The sequence below is a fragment of the Candidozyma pseudohaemuli genome (assembly GCF_003013735.1).
Source record: "Candidozyma pseudohaemuli strain B12108 chromosome Unknown scaffold00004, whole genome shotgun sequence".
Lineage (NCBI taxonomy): Eukaryota > Fungi > Ascomycota > Pichiomycetes > Serinales > Metschnikowiaceae > Candidozyma > Candidozyma pseudohaemuli.
This window is the reverse complement of record NW_020194438.1, coordinates 258,394-279,740: the sequence shown is the minus strand read 5'-3', so window position 1 is coordinate 279,740 and position 21,347 is coordinate 258,394. Positions and strand designations below refer to the sequence as shown.

Sequence of the window (21,347 nt, the reverse complement as noted above, 5' to 3'; positions counted from 1 at the left end):
CATGGCATGGCGTCTTTTGTACTTGGCCTCGAAACAATGACGGCGATCTCGGAACGAGCTGGTCCTGTCCGTGGTGCATTACATCGGTTGCTAAATAGCAATTGCTCTAGGCATGGTGTACTAACCTAATTTCGGGCCGGATCATTTAAAAGGCACCATTTGCTCCTGATTGTCAGAACCACACAAAAATGCCCGAAACCATTTCCCTCGGAACCTACTTGTTTGAAAGACTCCGCCAGGAGCCCATTGGCTTGAAATCGATCTTCGGTGTCCCCGGAGACTTCAATTTGACTCTCCTTGATAAGATTGACGAGGTTGACGGCTTGAGATGGCGTGGTTGTGCCAATGAATTGAACGCTGCTTACGCTACTGACGGCTACTCTAGAGTCAAGGGTAACGCCAGCAGCAGTGGACTCGGATTCGGAGCTTTAGTCACCACTTTTGGTGTGGGTGAATTGTCTGCTTTCAATGGTGTGGCAGGCTCTTACGCTGAACATGTGGGTACTATCCACATTGTCGGTATTCCTTCGCTTGACTCCCAGAAGAAGCAATTGTTGTTGCACCACACCTTGGGCAATGGTGATTTCGCTGTTTTCGGCAAGATGTCGAGAAACATCTCTCAGACCGAAGGTGTTCTTGACGATCCTGCCCACGCCCCTTACGTCATTGACAGAGTCATCAGAGAGGCCTACATCCACCAAAGACCCGGCTACTTGGCCTTTCCAGCCAACATGGTTGATGTTGAAGTGCCCAAGGAGCGTTTGAACGAGCCAATTGACTTGTCGATCGCTAAGAATGATCCATCCGCCCAGGAGGAGGTTTTGGATATCGTTTTGGATTTGATCAGCAAGGCAAAGAACCCTGTGGTGCTCATTGATGCCTGTTGCGCCAGACACGATGCCAGTAAGGAAGCTGCTGAGTTGATTAATGTGACGAATTTCAAGTACGCCACGACGCCTATGGCTAAGGGTACAAAGAACATCGACGAGAGTGGAAGACGTTTTACTGGTGTTTACGTTGGATCTTTGTCCTACGAGGATGTGAAGGCATCCGTGGAAGAGTCCGATCTTGTTCTTTCTATAGGAGCGTTGCTCAGTGACTTCAACACCGGCTCGTTCTCGTACTCGTTGAACAGAAACACCGTTGAGTTCCACTCGGACCACACCAAGATCAGAAACGCCATTTTCCCCAAGGTCGCCATGAAGGAGGTTCTTCACGAGCTTGTGAAGCTGCCCAAGTTGAAGGAGGCCACCAAGAACTACAAGCCTGTGGATGTTGTTAACGACCCATTCGAGCACGAGGACCAACCTGAGGGATTGATCACCCAGAGATGGTTGTGGCACCGTTTGTCCAAGTTCTTGAAGCCCAGAGACATTGTCATCACCGAGACCGGTACTGCTTCGTTCGGTATTATCCAGACCAAGTATCCAAAGGACGTTTTGGGTATCTCGCAGATTTTATGGGGCTCGATTGGTTACACTGTTGGTTCGACCTTTGGTGCTACTGCAGCTGCTGAAGAGACCGACCCATCCAGAAGAGTGATCCTCTTTGTTGGCGATGGTTCCTTGCAGTTGACCGTCCAGGAGATCTCTTCCATGGTCAGAAACGGCTTGAAGCCTTACCTCTTCGTTTTGAACAACGACGGCTACACCATCGAGAAGTACATCCACGGTCCAGAAGCCGAGTACAACGACATCCAGCCATGGGACCATAAGCTGATTTTGCCCACTTTTGGAGCCAAAAACTACGAGGCGGTCACTGTTGGCAAGGCCGCCGAGCTTGACGAGCTTTTTAAAAACGAGGACTTTGCGAAGAACGACAAGATCAGACTCATTGAGGTTCTTCTCGACAGCAAGGACGCTCCACAGAACCTTGTGAAGCAGGCCGAGCTTTCCAGCAAGGCCAACTCGGGCTGATCTACATAGCCACAATTACGAAGCACGACGGCATTAGTGTAGTATATTACAGTTCGTGGGTCTTGGAGCTGAAGATGGAGTCTGGGAAAAGCGCTTCCCAGTCTTCGTTGAAAAGATCCGAAGTCATGAGCACTGGAGGACCAAAAAACTCCACATTGGCCTCGTCCAAAGGTGGAAAATCGAGATCGTCCGAGTTTGTATCTGGAATGCCTGGAATCGGGTGGAACGGATCGGGTTGTTGAAAAGGACTGGGGTGCTGTCTTTCAGAAGCGTTGGATGTAACGTCCGAGGAGGATTCCTCCATTTTGACCACCACCGGGTTTTCGTTGAGGCTCTTTTTGGGCACCTTCTTGCGGTCTGTTTTCGGCTTTTTCGGTCTTCGAGTGTCTGGGTTGAAATCGGGGTCGTGGCTGAATTGCAACTGAAGCTTGCCTCGGATCAACTTATGGGACTTTTCTGCCAACGCCCACGTCTTGGAGCAGCCCACAAGCACATTGAGAAAATATATGAGCTTTTCTTTCTTGTCCTGGCCTAGCAGCTCCGAGGTGGTGGTCAAGAGAATCACCGAAATCGACAAAATGCTGCAGTAGACAATGAAGATCGAGGCTCTGCGGAGGCCGTGGGCTTTCTGGAACGTCTGGATGGCCAAGTAGATCTCGTCGATGGCGTTTGTGCACACGACAGCGGGCGAAAGGTGGTTTTTGTTTCTGATGTTTCGAGTTATACCCACAAAAGGACGGTTGAGGCAAAGCACCAAGATGTAGTAGTAGTAGCGCACGCCAGAGACGGTGGGGTTGTCGGAGGTTCTTTTCAAACTCTCCTGGTCCCAGTTGAGATCCGGTGGGAGGTTGTGTTTCCACTTCATGATCTGGTCGTTGTAGGCGTACAACATGGAAAGACGAGAAACAAGATTGAGGTCGTCACCGTCGAGATCCTGGTGGTCGGGCCCGTGGTCCCCTTTTGTGAAAATATCGTTGAGCATATTGTCCGAAATGTTGATCAAGTTGATGATGTTCTTGAGCGGGTCCGAGATGTTGGTGACGTTATCGGGAACATACTTGTACTCCTTGATCCAGGCCAATTCGGGCAAATCCTCCGTTTCCGGGATCGTGGCGTCCGACAGCTTCAACAAAGAAGGCCGCCCCAAAATAAGACTGATGAAGTGGTCAGCCATGTAGCACCCCCAGTAGATCCTGCTTCTGATCGCCACATCGAGCTGTTTCAAGGCGCCCCTGTTCTTCAAAAACCACACCTCGGGATGAAGCTGGAAGCCCAAATCGAAACCCATCCGCATGGCGTTTCCTGAAAGCATCCAGCCGGTGGAGTTGTTTCCGTTGCAGATATCGTAGAACGCCAAAAGAAGAAAGCTCTGCACGTGGGTGATGGACGGGTGCTCCAAGCTCAGAAGCAAGAGGCTCCGGGCCTCGTTGTAGAAGGACTTGGAGCGGTTATAAATAGTGTCGATTTCAGACATCCGGGCTCCTAGGGCACATATGCTGAGCACAAGCACCGGCGAGCAGTACAAGGTGTCTGGTTTCGGGTTGAAAAAGTCAATCAAGAAGGCTTCCCGGAAAACGTACATGTTGTGGTCCGGGTACTGCCAGGTGAAGAAGAGCTTGAGGCAGTGGAGAATGTCGGGGGACTTGTTGAGCTGGTTTAGGACGGTGATGTTGTGGGTGCCCTTTTTGTCGCTGACGGGCTGCATCCGGTGGTCCTGGTCGTTGTCGTAGACGGACGTGGGGCCGTAGACGGGCCGGATTTTCGTATCTGGCTGAGGTTCGATGGACACCTTTTTTTCAGATTCCTCCTCCGTTTTTTCATCCTCATCAGGTTCTTGCAAAACCAGATGCAACTCGCTGGCGTGGGCGTCGAGGTAGTTTTGCTTTTCCTGGGGCGTGGGAAGCGTCTCGAGTTTGTTGAAAAACGTCGACATCTGCTTGATCTTCCTCTCCAACTTGGAAACATAGGTAGCGTTGGGCCGTTTCTTCCTCATGTCGCTTAAAACAATGCACTCGACGCCCAAACGGACGCAGCTGGAGCAGGGGTGCTCTAGGTTGCATTTCACTTTCTTGAGACGGCATCTCTGGCACGAAAGCGGCATATCCTTCTTTTGAGAGCGTTTTCGCTTAAGCACGCTGCTGTCGGTGTCTGCATTAGACTGTGCATTGACGGCACCGGGGTCATTGTTCACTAGGCTGTGGGGGACGGATTTGGGATGGATCTGCAGCTCTGGCACCATATACGGTCGTATATCTGGTTATTTTGGTGGCGTCTTGATGCCCGTGATGGTGTTCGCTCGGACTTTTCTCGGTATGTATTTCCCCACGAAAAGTGAGATGGCTGCGTGTATCCACCGAGGACCAGCCACAATAGCAGAGAAGGCGATATTTCGGTTTAAATCTATGGAATTAAAGCAGGCAAAGTCTGGCTGTGCCTGGTTATAATAATTTTTAAGGGGCAACCACGGTTTGTGCCTGGATCAAAGCCGTGTGACTCACGGTGATTCAAGCGCATCTCCTACCGGTACTCAGACGACCGGCAGCCTAGATCTGGAACAAGATCTGGCGTGTGGTGTAGATTACAACAATGATGCCCACGACGATCAACAGCCAATCGAAGGTTTTGATCAAGGTGGCCCGCAAGCTCAGCGGCTGGTTTTTGAACGTTTTCAAGTGGATCATTGGTGGGTAGATGTAGACAAGCGGAATGCACGCAAAGCAGCCGTTGAAACTGACAAACTTCTCGATGTTCTCGGCATTGAGGTACGAGATCACCGAGATGAGCACCACGGAAAACGCCCGGAACACGTTTTTCAACCACTTGATGTGCGGGTTGTACTTTCCTGACGTGCGGTACAACTTTCCTTCGTCGCTGGTGGAGTTTCTCTGTTCCTCCAGCAAGAAAAGACGGGAGTTAAAGATCACAGACTCGCCGATCTTGATGGCAGGGAAAAGCTGCAAAGGCGCCGTAAGAAACACCGCCACAGAGTAGAGCACGAGGATCAGCTGCACGGAGACATTGCCCTGAGGCAAGTTCAAGATGATGATGGAGCGGACCTGGTCGCCAAAAGCGGTGTAGCCGATGATTCCCACGGACACAAAGAGCGTGGTGATGACGATCATACTCAAGGCCAAAACGTAGGGGAATCTTTCCGGACGGGCCATTGACGACTGGATCGGCAAGATAAGGCCAATTCCCTCGAACGACGTCACAGCAACACCGACCATCATGGACCAGTTTTTGGAGTCAAACTGGACGATATTGGGGCCGAACCCGTCGGTGGCCAACTTGTTGCCGGAAAAGTAGAAAATGATGATCAAGCCGATCACAATAAATATGGACGAGATGAGCGAGGTGAAGGAGAGCTTGGTCAAGTCACGAATAAGCACCAAGGGGATCAACAAAAGGCACTGGGCGACCACCACGGTGGACTTTTCGACCTCGACGTGGGCGACGTTTTTCAAAAACGACGTCATGTTCTCGGAGGTGAACAAAATGTACGTTGCAACGAACCCGATCTGCGAAATGATAATCGACACCATGATGGAGTACTTGAGCGGCTTGCCGTACGTGATGTAGCCCAACTCACCGAACGACGACCGCTTGAACATCTCCTTGCTCTCGATCAACACGATGTAGCACAAGAAGGTGAGGAAGCCGAATCCTGACAAGGCGATAGTCGAAAAAAGAAGACCACCGTTGCTGAAGGCGCCCGGAAGAAACAAGATACCCGAGCCGACGAGCGCCTTGAACACCAAAAAGAAGGTTTTGGCCAGCGACGCCGTGCCCTTTTTCTCGACCTTGCCCTTCTTTTTGCGGTGTCTGGGAGGAGGAATGCGTCTCTCAGCCAAAAGCAGCGATTCTTCGTCGAAAACCTCGGGATAATTCACAGAACTGGCGTCGTCGTCGGTCTCCTCCTCGTCGTCTTCATCCGAAAAGTCTTCTCCGGCAAAATGGCCGTATATGCTCAAGAACTCCACAAAGTTCCTGGTCAAGAAGTTGGGCGGTCTCTTGTTCTTCTGCAAGGACCTGTTGATGATGAATTCTCTCCTGAAGCCGCCCGGCACGTTGATATCGCTGGCCATGGACTCCCGCCTTGAATCGGCGTCGAAATTCAGAAAAGACGAGCTTCTGGTGCGTCTCTTATCGCCCGTACTGGAGTTTTCGATCTGCTGGTACATGTAACGAGCCACGTCGCCACCTTGCATTTTTAGCGTGTCCTCGTGGTTGACCAAGTGCTTGTTGACGGTTTTGAAGTCGATGTTGCCGCCGTGCAAGAGGTTGTTGATCTGTTCATCGTAGGATTTGGAGTCCAGCCTTGCGGTGCCTTCTTCCGAGAGGTTGGGGTTTGAAGGGTGGGATTTTAGCAGGTCTGCTGGCGGAGAACCGAAAGCCAGGTTTCCGTTGGCTGTGCCCAGCGTGGCGTTTTCTGGAACCCGGGGTGTGTTTGAAGACATGGATGGATGTCTGAATGACCTGGGTCTAATGGGGATTTAAGGGATTGTAGGATTTGGAGTTTTTCGCTTTGACGAGATAGATGTGGATGTGCTCCAGGGGATGTGTGTTTTTTTGGAAAAGGTGGATTTCTCGATTTGGCACAAGTGGTTGGAAGATGTCAGTTTGTGGAAGATTCGCAAGGATGTGGCTCGCTTATGCGCCGCATACAGAGAAGGCTCCCAGTGGAATTTTCAGAGGTGGAGGTTTTTGGGCGTTGGCGGAGGATTTTAAGGTGGTTCAATTTTTTGAAGTTTGGCCCTTTTTAGAATTTGATAGTTTTGGGTCTGCCGTTTTTTTTGGAAGTTGGCGTGTTCAGGAATGTGGAATGTGGTGAGATCGGAGGTGTGGTGATGGCGGATATGGGGAAGCTGGGGAAACTGGGATTTTGATTTTTGGGTTTGGCGGTTTGGAGGATGATGGGATTTTTGGTTTTGGCGACTTGCTGATTTGCTGCTTTGGGGAGGTTGGTGTTGGTGACGTCATGGCGATGGTCTGGTTTGCAGCCATTGAGTGGGTGGTGATACGGTGTAGTAGGAGATTTCAGAGGTGGAGGAAAAAAGAGTGTAAGGTGTGTCAGGGGTGAGTTGAAATATAGCGTTAGATTTGTGAAAAGTGTAGAGACTGTTATTTTGTTGCTCTTTTGGAGGTGAAAAGGCAGGTGGTGGAATGGTAGGTGTGGACATTGAAGCAGAGGTTAGCTGGGGAAACCAAAGATGGAATTTCGGAGATTTCGACAATGGAGATCATTGATCAAAAGTTGGATGGGAGTTTGAATGCTTTTGTGTGCATGTGTGTAAAGTGCTGGAAACACTTGCTTGACGTGCTTTGGCGATTCAGGCTGGTAGGGTACTCTAAGATCGAGTGCAACGACGATTTTTAAGGGATTCAGAAAATCACTTACTTAGGGTCTAATGTGACAGGAGAGAAACAAATGTAGACTAATCAGATCAAGATGAATGTGTGTGTGTGTATTGACTGGCGAGCCATATTCATATAAATCCATAACTACAAGTAGACGATGTCCTGAAAGATATAAAGTTGAACCCCATGGAATTGTATCAATGTAAGCTGAAAGCCGCGAGTCTGTCGTAAGATACGGTGGTCAAGGTTATTAGCATCAATCAGATATACTGCCTCATTGGTATCTCTACAGCATCTAATTGCACCACAGTAGCCACCTTAAAGTAACATGGAAACGCCGATTCACCCAAGTTGAAGGTTAGCCGATCCAGAATATTTGGAGCAGCTAAAACGCTAGAAACCTTGATAATCTGAAGAATCTAAAATTTCTGAAAATTCTGAAAAATCTGGAAAAGTCACCAAGCGCATACCACCCATACAAGCCTACCCTATACCATGCAACACACCACCCATAAAACCAACCCAACAACTCATTTCAACAATCCACTCGATTCATCAAACCCCAATTTCACCGCCTTCCACTATCAAAAAAAAAGGACCAATCGAACCACCACCACCACCTCCATCACCACCTTATCAACACCTGCACCTACCCCAGATTCCACCCATCGTCCCCCCATCGTCACCCATCGTCATGTCTGTAAACACCCTGTTCCTCGACAACGTCACAGAACCACACAACTTCAACAACAACGCGCCGTTCGACCTCCTCGTCAGCGACCTCTTCCTCAAACTCGAATCCACAAACCTGGAAAACAAAGCACCCTACGACACAGTCAGCGCCAAAAAGACGCTGATCATCGAGGACTTTGTGAAAACATGGCGGACCCACTTCGGCGCCAACATCTACCCGGCCGTCCGGCTCATCTTCCCCAATAGAGACGGCCGCAAGTACCATGTCAAGGACGTGGCGTTGACGAGACTCGTGAACAAGTTGCTCAAGTTGCAGCCTGGCCTGAGCGACTACCAGACGATCAAAAACTGGAAGAAGCAGTTTCAGCTGAAGGTGAGTTTGGCAGGAAGCAGCGAGCGAGGCCAATTGGGCGATTTGCCGTTGATAATCGCTCGGATCATGCTGCGGAGGAGAGACCAGAATGTGGTGGTGAAAAGTACGCTAAATGTGGACCAGGTGAACGCAGCGTTGGACCAATTGGCAAGCAAAACACGGTCCGAGGACCAGTTGGCGGTGCTCGAGCCGTTGGTGGAGAAATTGACTATCCCCGAGATCCGCTGTGTGTTCCAGATGATCTTGAAGGAGCTGATGCTTCTGTTTTTTGAGAGGGCGTTTTTCCAGGCGTGGCACCCGGACGCCTACAATTTGTTCAAGGTTTGCGAGGACATGAAGAAGATTTTCTGGGTGCTCCATGACCCGGACGTCCGCTTGAAACCCACCCAGTTGTGTGTCCAGCCGTTGTACATGTTTGTGCCCCAGAGCTCCCACAAATTGGACATTTCCTACGACACCTTGTGCAAGCGGATGACCGTGGGGTTGCAGCGGGAAAATAAGGATCCCAAGTTGGTGCAGCTCTACAACCAGGAGAACGTCGAGGGCCACTTTCTCATCGAGGAGAAGATCGACGGTGACAGGATGCTAATGCACATGGTGGACGGGAAGTTCCGCTGGCACACAAGGCGAAGAAGAGACTATACGTTGGTTTACGGCGAAAATGTGCACATTGGCTCGTTGACGAAGCACTTGACGGACGCTTTTGACGAGAAAGTGCAGAGTATAGTGCTCGACGGAGAAATGGTTGCATGGAGCAAAGACAGGGAGATGATTTTGCCGTTTGGCACGCTCCGGTCTGCCGCTATCCAGGAAGCCCTCAAGCAGTTTGACGTGATTGACGTCTACGAGGGAAACAACAGCTGGCCGTTTTTCCTCATTTTCGACATTCTCCATCTCAACGGAAGGGACCTCCTGGGGCTCCCGCTTTTTTACCGGAAAAACTTGATCAACAAGGTCGTCAAGGAGGTGCCCCACCGGCTCGAGATTCTCGAGTGGGTCAAGGCCAAATCGCCCACAGATATCAAGGCAAATATGCAGCGGATCGTCACCGAGCGAAACGAGGGCATCATGGTGAAATCTTTGCTTTCCAAGTACAGGGTGTACAGCCGGGAGCTGACGTGGATCAAGGTGAAGCCGGAGTATTTGGAGAATTTCGGCGAAAACCTCGATTTGGTGGTTATAGGCAAAATCGGGAGGGTCAAGACATCCTATATTTGCGGACTCAAGGATATCGAGGAGGACGGCTGCTACAAGCTGTTTTGCATGGTGGCCAACGGGTTTCTGAACGCTGTTTACCGGCAGATCGAGAGCAAATTGGTGAATTTCTGGAAAGACTATAATGTGCAAAAACCGCCGTCCTCACTTATCCAGTTTGGCACGAAAAAGCCAGACTACTGGATCGACCCGGCCAACCTGATTGTGCTAGAAATCAAGGCACGGTCGATTGAAGTGACTGCCGAAACGCCGTATGCCGCTGGATCCACCCTCCACAATCTATGGTGCAGAGCTGTGAGGGAGGATAAGGACTATGACGAGTGTATCACGCTCCAGGACTACCAGGAGCTCAAGGCGAAGTACTCACTGGATATTTATAAAAACCAGGACGTCAATCGAAACCGCAAACTGCCTGGCGAAAACCTGATTGTGGAAAAGTACGAAAAAGTGAAAAAGCTCAAAATCGCTGCTGAGCTGACGGTTTTCCAAAACCTCCATTTGGTGATCGCCACAGACTACAGGGGCCCCGAAGAGCTGCAGAGCATGAGTGCCGAGGCGTTGAAACAGCTTGTTCGGCTGCACGGAGGCCGTTTGGAGCTCAATCCCAAAAAAGACGAACTCTACGGCAAAAGCGTCGTGGTGATTGGCCTGAACCTCACGCCACGGCTCCAGCGGTGGCTTAAAGAAGGCTTCGACATCATTTCGCCAGCCTGGGTGGTCGAGTCCATCCGTGTCAAGCGGCTTTTGCCGATAGAACCGGGATTTATCGTCGGGAGTGAAAATCCAAAGCTCTTCGAACGATCAGCACACAATGTGGACCAGTTTGGCGACAGCTTCTTGGTGAGCGGGTGCTCCCCAAAAGGGCTTCTCCAGCACCTTGCCGATCTCGACGTTCCGAGGAAGCTTGAGCCCGAGAGTTTCTCCAAATGCCGGCAGATCTTCCAGGCTGGTGAAGGACCACGGTGGTATGGCCTTTTCGGCGGACTACGTTTTTTTCTCTTGAACATGCCCGCCAGCCTTGAACGCAGAATTACCCGTTTCGGCGGTATTTGCGTTGACGACTGGCAAAAGTGCCACTACATTGTGTGCGATGAAGCACAGAAGGTCGAAATCAAGAGGATCAGCACGGCTATGGGCCGGGTATACGAGGAGGGACAAAAGCTTGCATTGTTCGTCCAGGCAGGCTTTGTTACCGCCAGCATTGCCGCTGGAGTTATCGTTGATGACGCTGTCTACAGGGTTTAGCGAAGATCCAACGGCGATCTCTACATGGTGAAGATCCAGGGTCCGTTCGGGTTTGGCAAATAAACTTTGGAAAGCTTAATTGGCATGCTGCGCCCAGAGGCGGACCGACAATGGCCATACCGCCCGGGGTGCCACGATTAAGGTGTTAGTATGACAATGTGGAGGTCCCTCTTGTGGAGGTGGGAGGGAGAAAGTGGTGATGATATTGTCCGGCAGCGAAGCCCGGGCACGCCTATTATAGTTCAGGCTTTGGCACAAGCCACGCTGCACGGGAACACGGTCAAGAAAAGAGGTGGAAGTGTTCAGCCAAGGGCCAAGGTCAAGCCAAGGTTTGAGAAAAGGTGGATTGTGGATGTGTATTGTGGATGGACTGAGGCGGTGACATACATCGAGGTTGCGATAAGGGATGTTTGGAGCTGGGTTTTGGATAAGTCCGATAGACAATGCGTTGGATCGATAAGATCTGAGTCGGGAATGTTGAATTGGGGTTGGTCACTGGAATGGCTGCAAATGACGCTGGAACCCAGTTTCGATAAGTCCCAAACACTAATCGCCAAATGTGGCGAATTAGGTTCCTAAGCCCAAAGAAGGCACTGTCAAGGCTGCCCCTCCTCTGACTCACTATGTGACCACGGGTCAGTGACCCTTTTAGGAGACGGGTTTATCACACTTTTAGGTGTTCACGCATGTTCCCCAGCTTCCATACAGCCTCCGCGTGCCTGTCTGCAGGACGCTGACCGCAGTGGAAGGTTGGTCACGTGCGGCTCCAATTACGGTGCCTCAAAATGCAACCTTGAAGGCACTTAGTGTGCTGTGAATGACTGCCGAGGCTCGAGATTGGGGGAATAAGGTTGGTATGCCATGCACGTGACGCCTATTTTCCAAGGTAGCCGGTGACATCACACCCCTCAGCGGGCCGATAAGACGTGGCCGTAGGTTTCAAGGCGGGGGTTCTCCGCACGGTGGGGCTCTTACGCGTGAGGCGAAGAGAGAAAGAGCATTTGAATTAGTTTGGGAAGTTGATGGTGTGGAAAGGTTTTTTTTGATTAGTAAGGGGCTGTTTCAGATGGATCTTGGTTGCTGCTGATGTCAGAAAGCATGGTCTGGAGATGTTCCATGGAATGTCGCGGCACCGGCAGGTTCGGAAAAACTCTTGGTGGGAGGCAGCGCGACATTTGCCCAGCTTCCTCCGCAGCCTGTTTTTCCAGACAGCAGGAGACTGCGAGCGACTCTCACCCGACGGTGAGAGAGACGCCGCCATGCACGGACTGCACGCAGTGCTCCGCGGCAGCGCATGGTGCACATTGACGGTCCACCGGCAGGCTCACCGCTGTTGCACTAAACAACGCCAACTCCGCGGGAAGCGCTAGTGGCGAGACGAACACCCGTACACCAGCCACTAACGGGCCAGATTTAGTAATTTGCCCGTACCCCATGAATCAATGCTACGATATAAAGGTGGATTTTGCGCCCACGGATCAAAGGACAAATTGGCCACTCGCAATTGCAATAATGAGATTGGCCCGTTGCTCCGCAACGTGAAAGCGTCCAAAACCCGAGGTACATATCTCATGCAGTGGGCCTCCTCCCATACCCCGGGTTGCATGGGTTGCATTTCCACTCTGCTGCGACGCAACCTCTCTGGGGCATGCAGGACCGGCGCTGCAATCCGCCGCAGCAGCTTCAATGCATGCCTCTTGCAGCTGTGAAATTCGCTGCCTGGAAACTGGGCACATGTATAAATGCAACCGGCTTTCCACATTCCCACTGCCATCTAAAAACTACCTTTACCACAAAAACACCAAAACTTCATATCTTTGCATCCATGGACGACTGCTTCCTCCGCCCAGCCCCCCCGGCTGACCGAAAACATTGATTACATGTCCAAACGACCCATTCCGGAGCAGCACCTCTACACTTGCTGGAGGCAAAACAACTCCATCGCTGTGAAAACAGCCCTCGACGACATCCTGTTGGCCATTCCTTCCTCCAACTCCAAAAGACTAGAAAACATCACCTGGCGCCGCTGGTACAAGGACCTCTGTGGTCTAGACGAAGTGGCACCGGCCGAAATCAACTGGGACAAGTCCCACGACATCACATGGCTCTATGGGCCCAAGTACATCCTCGAGGTGGAGCCGGAGCCCCAGGCTTCCTTGACTCCTCACTTGAGCAAACTTGACTTCTCCATGGACAGCGACGCTGAGCTGGTTTCCTCTGTGCAGCTGGGAGCCAGTCTGATGAATTTCGACGACGAGTCACTGGTGGCTTCGTCTGTTTCTGAGCAGGATAATGTTGACGATGACGACGACGACGAGTGCCATTTTGGCCTCAAGCCTGCGCTCAAGAGACGTCCCAGCGAGTTTGCACCCGTTGTCCCGGCCGGTTCCGGGACCAAGAAGGCGGTCAAGTTCAACTACATTGTCAACTCGCGGGAGTTTGTGAACGGGATTCTGTTTGACTACGATTTCTTGGACCCTCTGTGCTTGTGAGGTCTGGGGATAGCGTCAGAAGACATTATACAAAAGTAGAGCATACAGCATGCGCTGGGGGTTGATTCCTCGGCCAAAGCATCATTAATAATATATTGGGGACCCATCGTGGGTCATGGTCATGAAATCTGGTGTAGGCATGTGCATTTGACGTAGACTATAAGTACCTTGATGAAGAGAACTACTGAAGATGATGATGAGGTGATATTTCACGGTGTGCCCTGGGAGCCTGGGATAACCGGATTGCAGTGGAAAACCAAATCTATTTTAGAAATGACGATCCCTGGTTGCTCGTCATTCTCGTGTGCCTTTTACCCGGTAAGCTACACAATCTAGACCGAATCCAGAAGGAACCGAAAAACACCGAATTTCAAGCCAATCTCCAGCGTTTGCTTTCAATGTGGTCATCGTGGCATGTGAGTGTCCAGGGATCATAACTGGAATATAGGCACCGAAGCATTGGCAGGGACTATACGACGCTGTGCATCGAGGCCATGATGAAAGGAAATGAAAGAAAACGATGGAAATTTTAAGAAAGTGGATTTTTAAAATCAAACTCTGAATCGGCTTTCTTTCTATCCGTCAATATCGCCATTCTCGAATATAGCCAATCGGGTGGGTGTTACTTCTCTTTGGAGCCATTGGCTGTATCACCATGTCAGCAACAATAGGCTATCCCGGGATCCAAAGCCAATCGAAGCAGAATCACTCTATTTACGAAAACGCCGTATTTGCCGGTTCCACCTTAAATCCTCCATTCCTCAATTCATAGATCGCCCCAATTGCATTTCATATCGCCTCATTTGCACCCATCGTCAAACCCAATCGTACATTCCCACACGTAAAAGTCCCCAAACGTATGCTATGGACTCAATTCTCTTAATGTAGATCTCCGTAACTGTACCCCCACAACGCATAAATCTGACGTGTCCGACTTGGCTGGATATTAGGTGCATCGTACGACGTTTGTCTTGGAGCCAAGACGTACGGTTTACATATACGGGTGCACTACAAGAGGCGGGAGGAGAAGAAAAGGGCGAGGAAAGAGGTGGAAAAATCGAGGGGCAATTGTAGAGTAAGGCACGGCGCCGATTGTGAAGAAATGGCGTTGGTGGAAAGGAGACGGTGTTGATGGAGGGGTGTTGATGGAGGGGAGAAGCTCGAGGACGTGTTTCGGGGAGAAGGCGGCTGGATTTCGGTGGAATAGGAAGGTGAAAAATTGGAGAGTCATTTGGAGGGGTTGTTAGGGTTTTTTGACGTTTGGGGGATGTGTGGGCTGGTTATTGGTTGGATAAGAGGGATGGTGGTTTGATGAGTGTGGTGGGTTTTAGGGATAGACGAAAACACCAAAAACGGCTCATATGCTTGAAGTAGAGGAATTGAGCTAGATTGAGAGCTCTGGGAGGCTATAGCTGCTTGTGGCGTGGAAAATGGCCCATACGGTGTTTCAGAGTTTTTCAGAAACCAAATAAAAAAGAAAAATAAAAGAAAAATCGAACCACACCACCCCCAGGGTCAATTCGCCATTCCAGAGCATTCCACAACAATTCCAATCCACCATCCATCACATCCAGCCCATTCAACACCCCATCCATATCCACCAGAACGTGGGAACCTGAATCTACCCTAGTGGCTCCATTCCGAGCCACAATACCATAACCCATTAAACCCCCTTCATCCAGTCAAAAAATCTAGTCCCCTAGATTCCAATCCCTAAATTCCAATCCCTTCTAGGCCCCCCTGAACGCTACCATTTCCCTAATCAAGCGTGTTTTTCATTTTCCCTCTTTCATCGTGCCACCCCGTGGACGCCCGGGTCGGTGGTTTTTGCAACCACACGGTCTGGATCCCGAAGCACCCGCGGGACACGATGCGGCGTCTAAATACACATAGACCGGCTGGTGCCATTGTGCCCGTGCCACGGCTCCCGCCCAGGGCCTTGTTCTTTTTTGTGGTAGTTCGTTTGTTATAGCCGCCCTTGCGGATACCGGTGTTCCCCGGGGGGTGGGTAGGGCGAGGCTGGTGTCTGTGTGCAGGCTATCTTTAACCCACTTTTCACATGGCGCGCCGATACCAGCGATAGCATGTGTTTTGTCGATCGGAGGATGAAGTATTTTTTGATATACATGGAGCGCAATGTGGGAGGGTGATCTTATTCCGGGGTAATGCGGTGGCATGTGGTGGGAGCGTGGGGGATGCTGACGATTGGGGGATTGAAATTGCTTGGGGGATCATGGGTAAATGGAGTGTGGGGGATGAGGCTGGTACAATTGGCTGCAAATTGGTGGTACATGAGACTTTCGGCTTTGGTAGGAAGGAGGGCTAGGTTGTTGATGTGGAAGGGGTGGTTTTGTTAGTCAAGGGCGAGTGGAATTTGTAGGTATCATTGGATGGGATGGAGATCAGTATGTGGAGTGGTGGAGACAAGGTGAATGGCAGTAGATGGGTAGGAGGAGCTGGAGTGCAATAAGCTTGATGGGCTGATGATGATAAAAATGCCACTGAATGAAGATTTCCAGAGAATGAAGCAATGTAGAATGAGTCGTGAGCAGGAAATTCTGGATCAGTGCCAGGAAGTACCATCAGTTCACTAAGAGATCGGTGGACTGAATGACCCCGATACTGAGTGATTTGAAGTAAAGAGGTTCAAATTGGAGAGTAGCCAACAAAATGACCGCATTGAGTCATCTAGAATGAAGCAAACGGTACATTGTTGAGTTGGACCAAGTACCATTGAATGCTCAATTCTCTGAGGGCAGTAGGTTCACTAGCCACAAGTACATGCCATCGACACAGTCGTCAGGACACTCTTCAAACATATCAGTAGATGGGCCCCCCAATTGACCCTTCCAATTGACCCTAGACCCCGGTCGTCAACACATCTTCTCAATTGACAACCAGGACTAGGAAGGCTACCCCAAATTACTACATGGCAGGACTACGCAACCGCTGCAAAAGACCACCTCCAACCTGCCACCAGCCACCTCTTGCCGGTCTTATTCCATCTCCGCCCGCCCAGCAATACTACCATAAAGAAACAACCACCCACCAGGTCCCACATCCACGCAAAGCCATTTCGAAACTTCCCCGACACCAATATTCTTCTCTTATGCCGCCGCCAGCAAGCCCCCCTGAGCGGTCAGAACACCTCTTTGCAACCAAAAGTATCGTGCGTCAGCGGGCCGTGTAACACTTGACTCCGCTTGGTTTTCTTTTTCAGCAAGCGGGCCGGAGTCACACGGCGAATGACTCCTCAAAAAGAAAACCCATACAAGACACACGGCCCGCCGAGACGTGTTGCTTTGCGGAGTTATGGGGTTGGGGTACCTTAATCGTCTAGTAGGATCAAGGGAATCGGATGGATGGGTGCTGGGGTCAGATGGGGGGAGCGCCCAATACGGAGATATCTCCTTATGGGGTCACGTGCTGCACAGATCCATCAAAATAAGGTTTTAGCTGACAATGACGGTCTCCCTCTTGCACGGGCTAATTCCGAATGGCACAGTGGGTCTTCACTATGGGGAGTGAACAGCATGCTGGACCTTCGCTTCGGTGGAGGCGCCGCACGCGCTGCAGACGTCAGTATAGGGCTTTTGGCGCTGTGTGCAGTAGCACCGGACCATGCTTTCCTGATTAGGCGCGCTCCGCATAATCACACTTCCCGAAACATCCTCGGGTCCGGGAACGTCCGGAGCCAATAACGAGCCAGTCAATGGTTATGATGTCCAGGGTCTGACTCGGCGATAGGGCGTAAGGTTTGGAAGTCAATTTGAAGATTGGAAGCTTCTAGATTAAAACTTTAAAGCTTTTCATGGAACCGCATTGGACCAAAGCATTGATTGTAACATCACCACAGTAGCATAAACCCACCCCTTCAGGCCCTTCTGTACCACTCCAGGTCGAAGTCAAAGGAGGGGAAGAGCCAGTGCTCATTTGCAGCCACTGGCGGCAAACCCCAAAAGCAGAACCGCAATGGTCCACAAAAGGTCCCCTACTCTCCAGCCAGAACCCTGTCCAGATTACTCATACAACAGGGAGACGCTGAAGCCAGACAGCTGTGCGGCCACTTCACGACATAAGCGATTTCGCATCTGTGAAGCGGCAATTGGACTGATGTATGGTTAGTTTGTAATTGGCTGGTTTTGTGGAATCTCAGGATGCTGGAGGGGGAAACTGCTTTGTGTAGACTTGGGCGACTCTTTTGATGAAGTCATTATTCATACTTTGAAGCTTTAGCTTTTGCCGCTGAGCGGTGTATTTTTCCGGACTCTCGATGCGTGGAAGGCGGTCGACTTCGACCCGTAGCAAGGCACCATTTCAGCTGAAAGGGTTGAAAGCAAGGTTGAATTGTAGGGTGACGGTGACGTCGACTTGGAGAACAGCCGTACAGGGTGCAATCTGGGGATCAAGTGTTGGGGTGATACTGGTGAATAGTATTTTTTGATGAGCCGAAAAAATCAACATCACCTCAATTGAACCGGCTCCAGAGGCATCTGTATTCTCTTCAATTGATTCACCGTCTCTCTTCTCCTCTCGCTCACTAACCTTTGGCTTTAACTTCCCACTCCTGCAGCCCAATGGGTGCAAATGGATCGTATCGCCAGAGCAACATCGAAATCTCGTGGAACTTCCAATCTCTTCTCCGAGACCCTGGCGACCTTGCTTCCTCACTGTGGCGGCTAAAAGGTCCACGCGATCTAGAGCAACCCCTGGCAGAGCAACCAAAATAGACTAAGCTCGGCTGCAAAATGGGCAAACAGGTCTGCCTGTCAGTATTGAAATTTGAGCTAATTTTGAATTCTGCAAAAGGGAGGGAAAAGGGGACTGGCCGAATTCCAGAATCCCAGCAAGCCAATTAGTCGAATTTCCATGTCACCTGGACCGCTCTCTTTTTACCAGTTGCGCAGCCAAATAGTCATCGTGCGATGCGATACTGCTAGAAGTGAAGTTTCCACAAAACCTAGACGAAACTTAGCGTCATCTGTATTGCTGGTGCCTTGTACCTGTGAGGTTTTCCACATCAACTGTCTAAGGCATGCGCCCCGGCAATTCCAGCATGTTCTGCTCGTGGTCGTAATTTCAGTCCATCGTGTAACTTTATTTTGCAATCTGAAATTGCACCATATTCCATTGATCCAAAGCCGCCGTTAAGCGCAATCTAAGGCCATTTCGTGGCACGGCTGTGAAAATTTTATTGCTCTCTCAGCCTCTAACACCGAGCGAATTTCACCCAAAACCCGGGGTACATGTTTCTGGAATTCGTCCCCCACGCTGGACGCTGAAACTCACGTCCCCGGATTTTTCCGCGGGGGCACTAGCCACTGAATATATCCGGAGGCTTAATGTTTCTATTCTCGGAAGGCGAAAATCGCCAGGCCCGAATCAACAAGCGCTTTCCACCGATCCGAATCTTCAACAACAATATATTCGCAAATCCGGATTCTCCCCTGAAAAAGGTACCTCGAACAGCGGGATTGTCGAGAGGGCCTGGGCCCGGGGAGGTTGACAAAGCTGTCTGCAGGACAGAAGCGCTCATTGTATAGTGGATTTAGGCTTCACTCGCGGCTGCGCCGCATTTGTGTGCGGCAACAAAACGCCGCATCCAGTGGGGTGTATGCAGGTGTTTAAACATCTCACCTTGAACCCTCTCGGGGATAAGGACTATGTTTGTTGATGAATCACAGGAATAAAAAAATAAATGAAGCTTCCCATAAAATATCCTTTAAGCGAAGTACCTCAACAGCAAAACCCCCAAACTCAGCCTCGGAAAACGCAACTGTTCTGGCTCGGCTTCCGCTAACAATAAACTAGCCTCGACAAGACATTGGCACCCAGCACTTGGCAGCTCCTTGGTGTCGGGGAAGCTTATCAAGAATAAGGATGCCGAGCTCTCCAGCATTGTAGTGGATGGAGACGGTCAAATGCACCTGGCTGACAAGAACTAGTACCAATTTGGAAGGTCAAACAAGCGGTAGCACAAAAGCGGACATGTTCACGAACAGGGATCGTCTGACGCTGATAAGGAATGTGGGATTTCCGAACCTTCCAGGACGATCCCAGACGATCTTTCTTCCCGCCTTGTTTCTATATTTGCCACTGATGTGAGTGATCCACCTCTTGCTTCCCTTCGTGTTTTCAGATGGCTGCAAATGGGTTCCTTCATATGTTCGCATGCTGAATCGCTTATTCGGCCTCAAAGTCCATCAAGCGCCTGCCCGCCTCAAAGCGGTTTCAACGGTGCCGGCTGAGCCGATTTGTAGAGAGGCTTTGAAAAAAAGTCCATAAATCACGCCCACTGTTGCGCTTAATAGCATTTGTCATGATACTTGCACACGATGGATCGGAGCCAGCTATTTTTGAAAAATTCCCAAAAAAAAGTGCACGTATAGTGACTTAACACCATCTGCGTCGAAGTATAACCTTATTTTGACGAAGGGGTAATTGCTGGCCAGGACACTGCCATTATGACTAAAACTCGTTCTCTACCCCACATTCTGGGTCTATTTCAAAACATGTCAAGCAGGCGCAGAGAATCATTTTTTTGCTTGAGCACGGGCAAATCCTCAGCACTGAAATTTACCCCGTAGGCGTATACGTGTGAATGCACAGCGGATCGGGTGCCATGTATGGCGGTTGAAATAATGGTCCAGAAGTGGGACTAGAAGCTGGGGTAGACTAGTGGTGTACGGATGTTTCGGGGAGGTTTCCCCATCGGGGGAGAAATGTCGCACCCATTGCAGCGTCCCGGAAAAACTAAAATGAGCGCTCAGAACGGCAGGCCACACCGGGAAGCGAAAATTCCCCAACCTCAGCACCGACCTACCCAGATAATAATAACTAGGACAAGCCTCACGGAACCTTACCGTATCTGTTTTTTGGGTAGCCGAGCAGATCACCTCAAGCCATCAACGATTACCCCTCTGCTAAAAGAAAAAAAAAAAAGTAAAGCGGCAACCAGTCGGCCGTAATTTCTCCTCAAAACGGCAGACCGGTAAACACAACCTCAGCTTTACCGTTTTCTTCACCTTCAGCTTCTTCCTTTTCCTTCAAAATCTATTCCCTCAAAGGTACCGGCACCCTCGGCCTGTGAGGCGTTTTCTTGGTGAGCCGACGTTTTTTACCAGTATATGCGCCAACTCTGCTCGGCTGCGTGTGCACCGTAAATGCACCCTATTACATGGACGATGTTGCAAAAGGAGAAACACCCAGAAAGGACACGGAAAGCCAGCACAGAACAGGAAGAGCTTCAGTTGATAATGAAGAAATTGAAATCAAAAGACGAAGGGCGGAATTGATGGCCTTTTTCGACCGGTGCGGGCGGGTTACCCAATCGGGCGGCCTATTTTTGGCCCCCCTCCATCTCCGAGTTTTTTTTCGGAGTGTTTCCGAGAAACTGCAGAACAGACAGTTACGGAGGCTGTTTGTTTGCAGCCAAGGCAGGGGGATAATGGGACGATTTGGGGTAACGTAAGAAAGAAGGAAGAATCCCGAAAGCACGTTTGGAGAGGGGAAAGGGAATGTTGATTTGTGTGCTGTTTCGGGATCCAAGAGTTGTACCATTGGTTCGTAGTCCCACCATTTGATCCAATCGTAAGGCAGCCCAATCTGGGTATCCTTGAACCGCCATTGGATTATTTTACTTGCACGTTGTTGGGCACGGTGTTGGGTTCGTCTCCTTCGGATCAATTTCAAGTCCAGATCTTATTTCTCCGACGTGACCTGAAAATCCCTCCAATTCTTTGAAAAATAACTCGGAACAACCCTTATTGTTGTGAACCCTGCGTTGCATTTGCCTCGGGCCCGATATGTCCCCGCGAATCCTCTGTTACGTTGCCGCAGTAAAACTACGGTTTGGCAAATGAGCCCTGCTCAATGACACCCTTTGTTTTCAAACCAGGCGTAATTTTTCAAAAAAATATCCCGAGGATCTGAAATGGAACAGGTTGTGAGTTGTTCCGCTTTAGGCGCTGCGCTAATGGCTGCGTTGATTTTCGAAAATATCTCTCCTTTCGGAGCATCGCCGATCAGAATCGTCGATCCATCGCGTATATGTAG

The 21,347-nt window shown here is 50.3% G+C and overlaps 5 protein-coding genes across 5 annotated transcripts; 3 read left to right on the top strand and 2 right to left on the bottom strand.

Moving 5' to 3' along the window:
* Positions 1-188: 188 nt before the first annotated feature.
* C7M61_002228 (alpha-keto acid decarboxylase family protein) lies at positions 189-1,916 on the top strand (the record flags this gene model as incomplete). The annotated part of the gene is made up of 1 exon (XM_024857610.1): positions 189-1,916. One exon carries the CDS (start codon positions 189-191, stop codon positions 1,914-1,916), a length of 1,728 nt encoding a protein of 575 aa, XP_024714109.1.
* A 46-nt stretch (positions 1,917-1,962) lies between these two features.
* On the bottom strand, positions 1,963-4,155 carry TEA1 (Tea1p; the record flags this gene model as incomplete). The annotated part of the gene is made up of 1 exon (XM_024857609.1): positions 1,963-4,155. One exon carries the CDS (start codon positions 4,153-4,155, stop codon positions 1,963-1,965), a length of 2,193 nt encoding a protein of 730 aa, XP_024714108.1.
* A 304-nt stretch (positions 4,156-4,459) lies between these two features.
* Positions 4,460-6,373, bottom strand: C7M61_002226 (uncharacterized protein; the record flags this gene model as incomplete). The annotated part of the gene is made up of 1 exon (XM_024857608.1): positions 4,460-6,373. The coding sequence occupies one exon, from the start codon at positions 6,371-6,373 to the stop codon at positions 4,460-4,462; it is 1,914 nt and encodes a 637-aa protein (XP_024714107.1).
* A 1,595-nt stretch (positions 6,374-7,968) lies between these two features.
* Positions 7,969-10,800, top strand: LIG4 (DNA ligase (ATP); the record flags this gene model as incomplete). The annotated part of the gene is made up of 1 exon (XM_024857607.1): positions 7,969-10,800. The coding sequence occupies one exon, from the start codon at positions 7,969-7,971 to the stop codon at positions 10,798-10,800; it is 2,832 nt and encodes a 943-aa protein (XP_024714106.1).
* Positions 10,801-12,680: 1,880 nt separating this feature from the next.
* On the top strand, positions 12,681-13,292 carry C7M61_002224 (uncharacterized protein; the record flags this gene model as incomplete). The annotated part of the gene is made up of 1 exon (XM_024857606.1): positions 12,681-13,292. One exon carries the CDS (start codon positions 12,681-12,683, stop codon positions 13,290-13,292), a length of 612 nt encoding a protein of 203 aa, XP_024714105.1.
* Between the last annotated feature and the right edge of the window lie 8,055 nt (positions 13,293-21,347).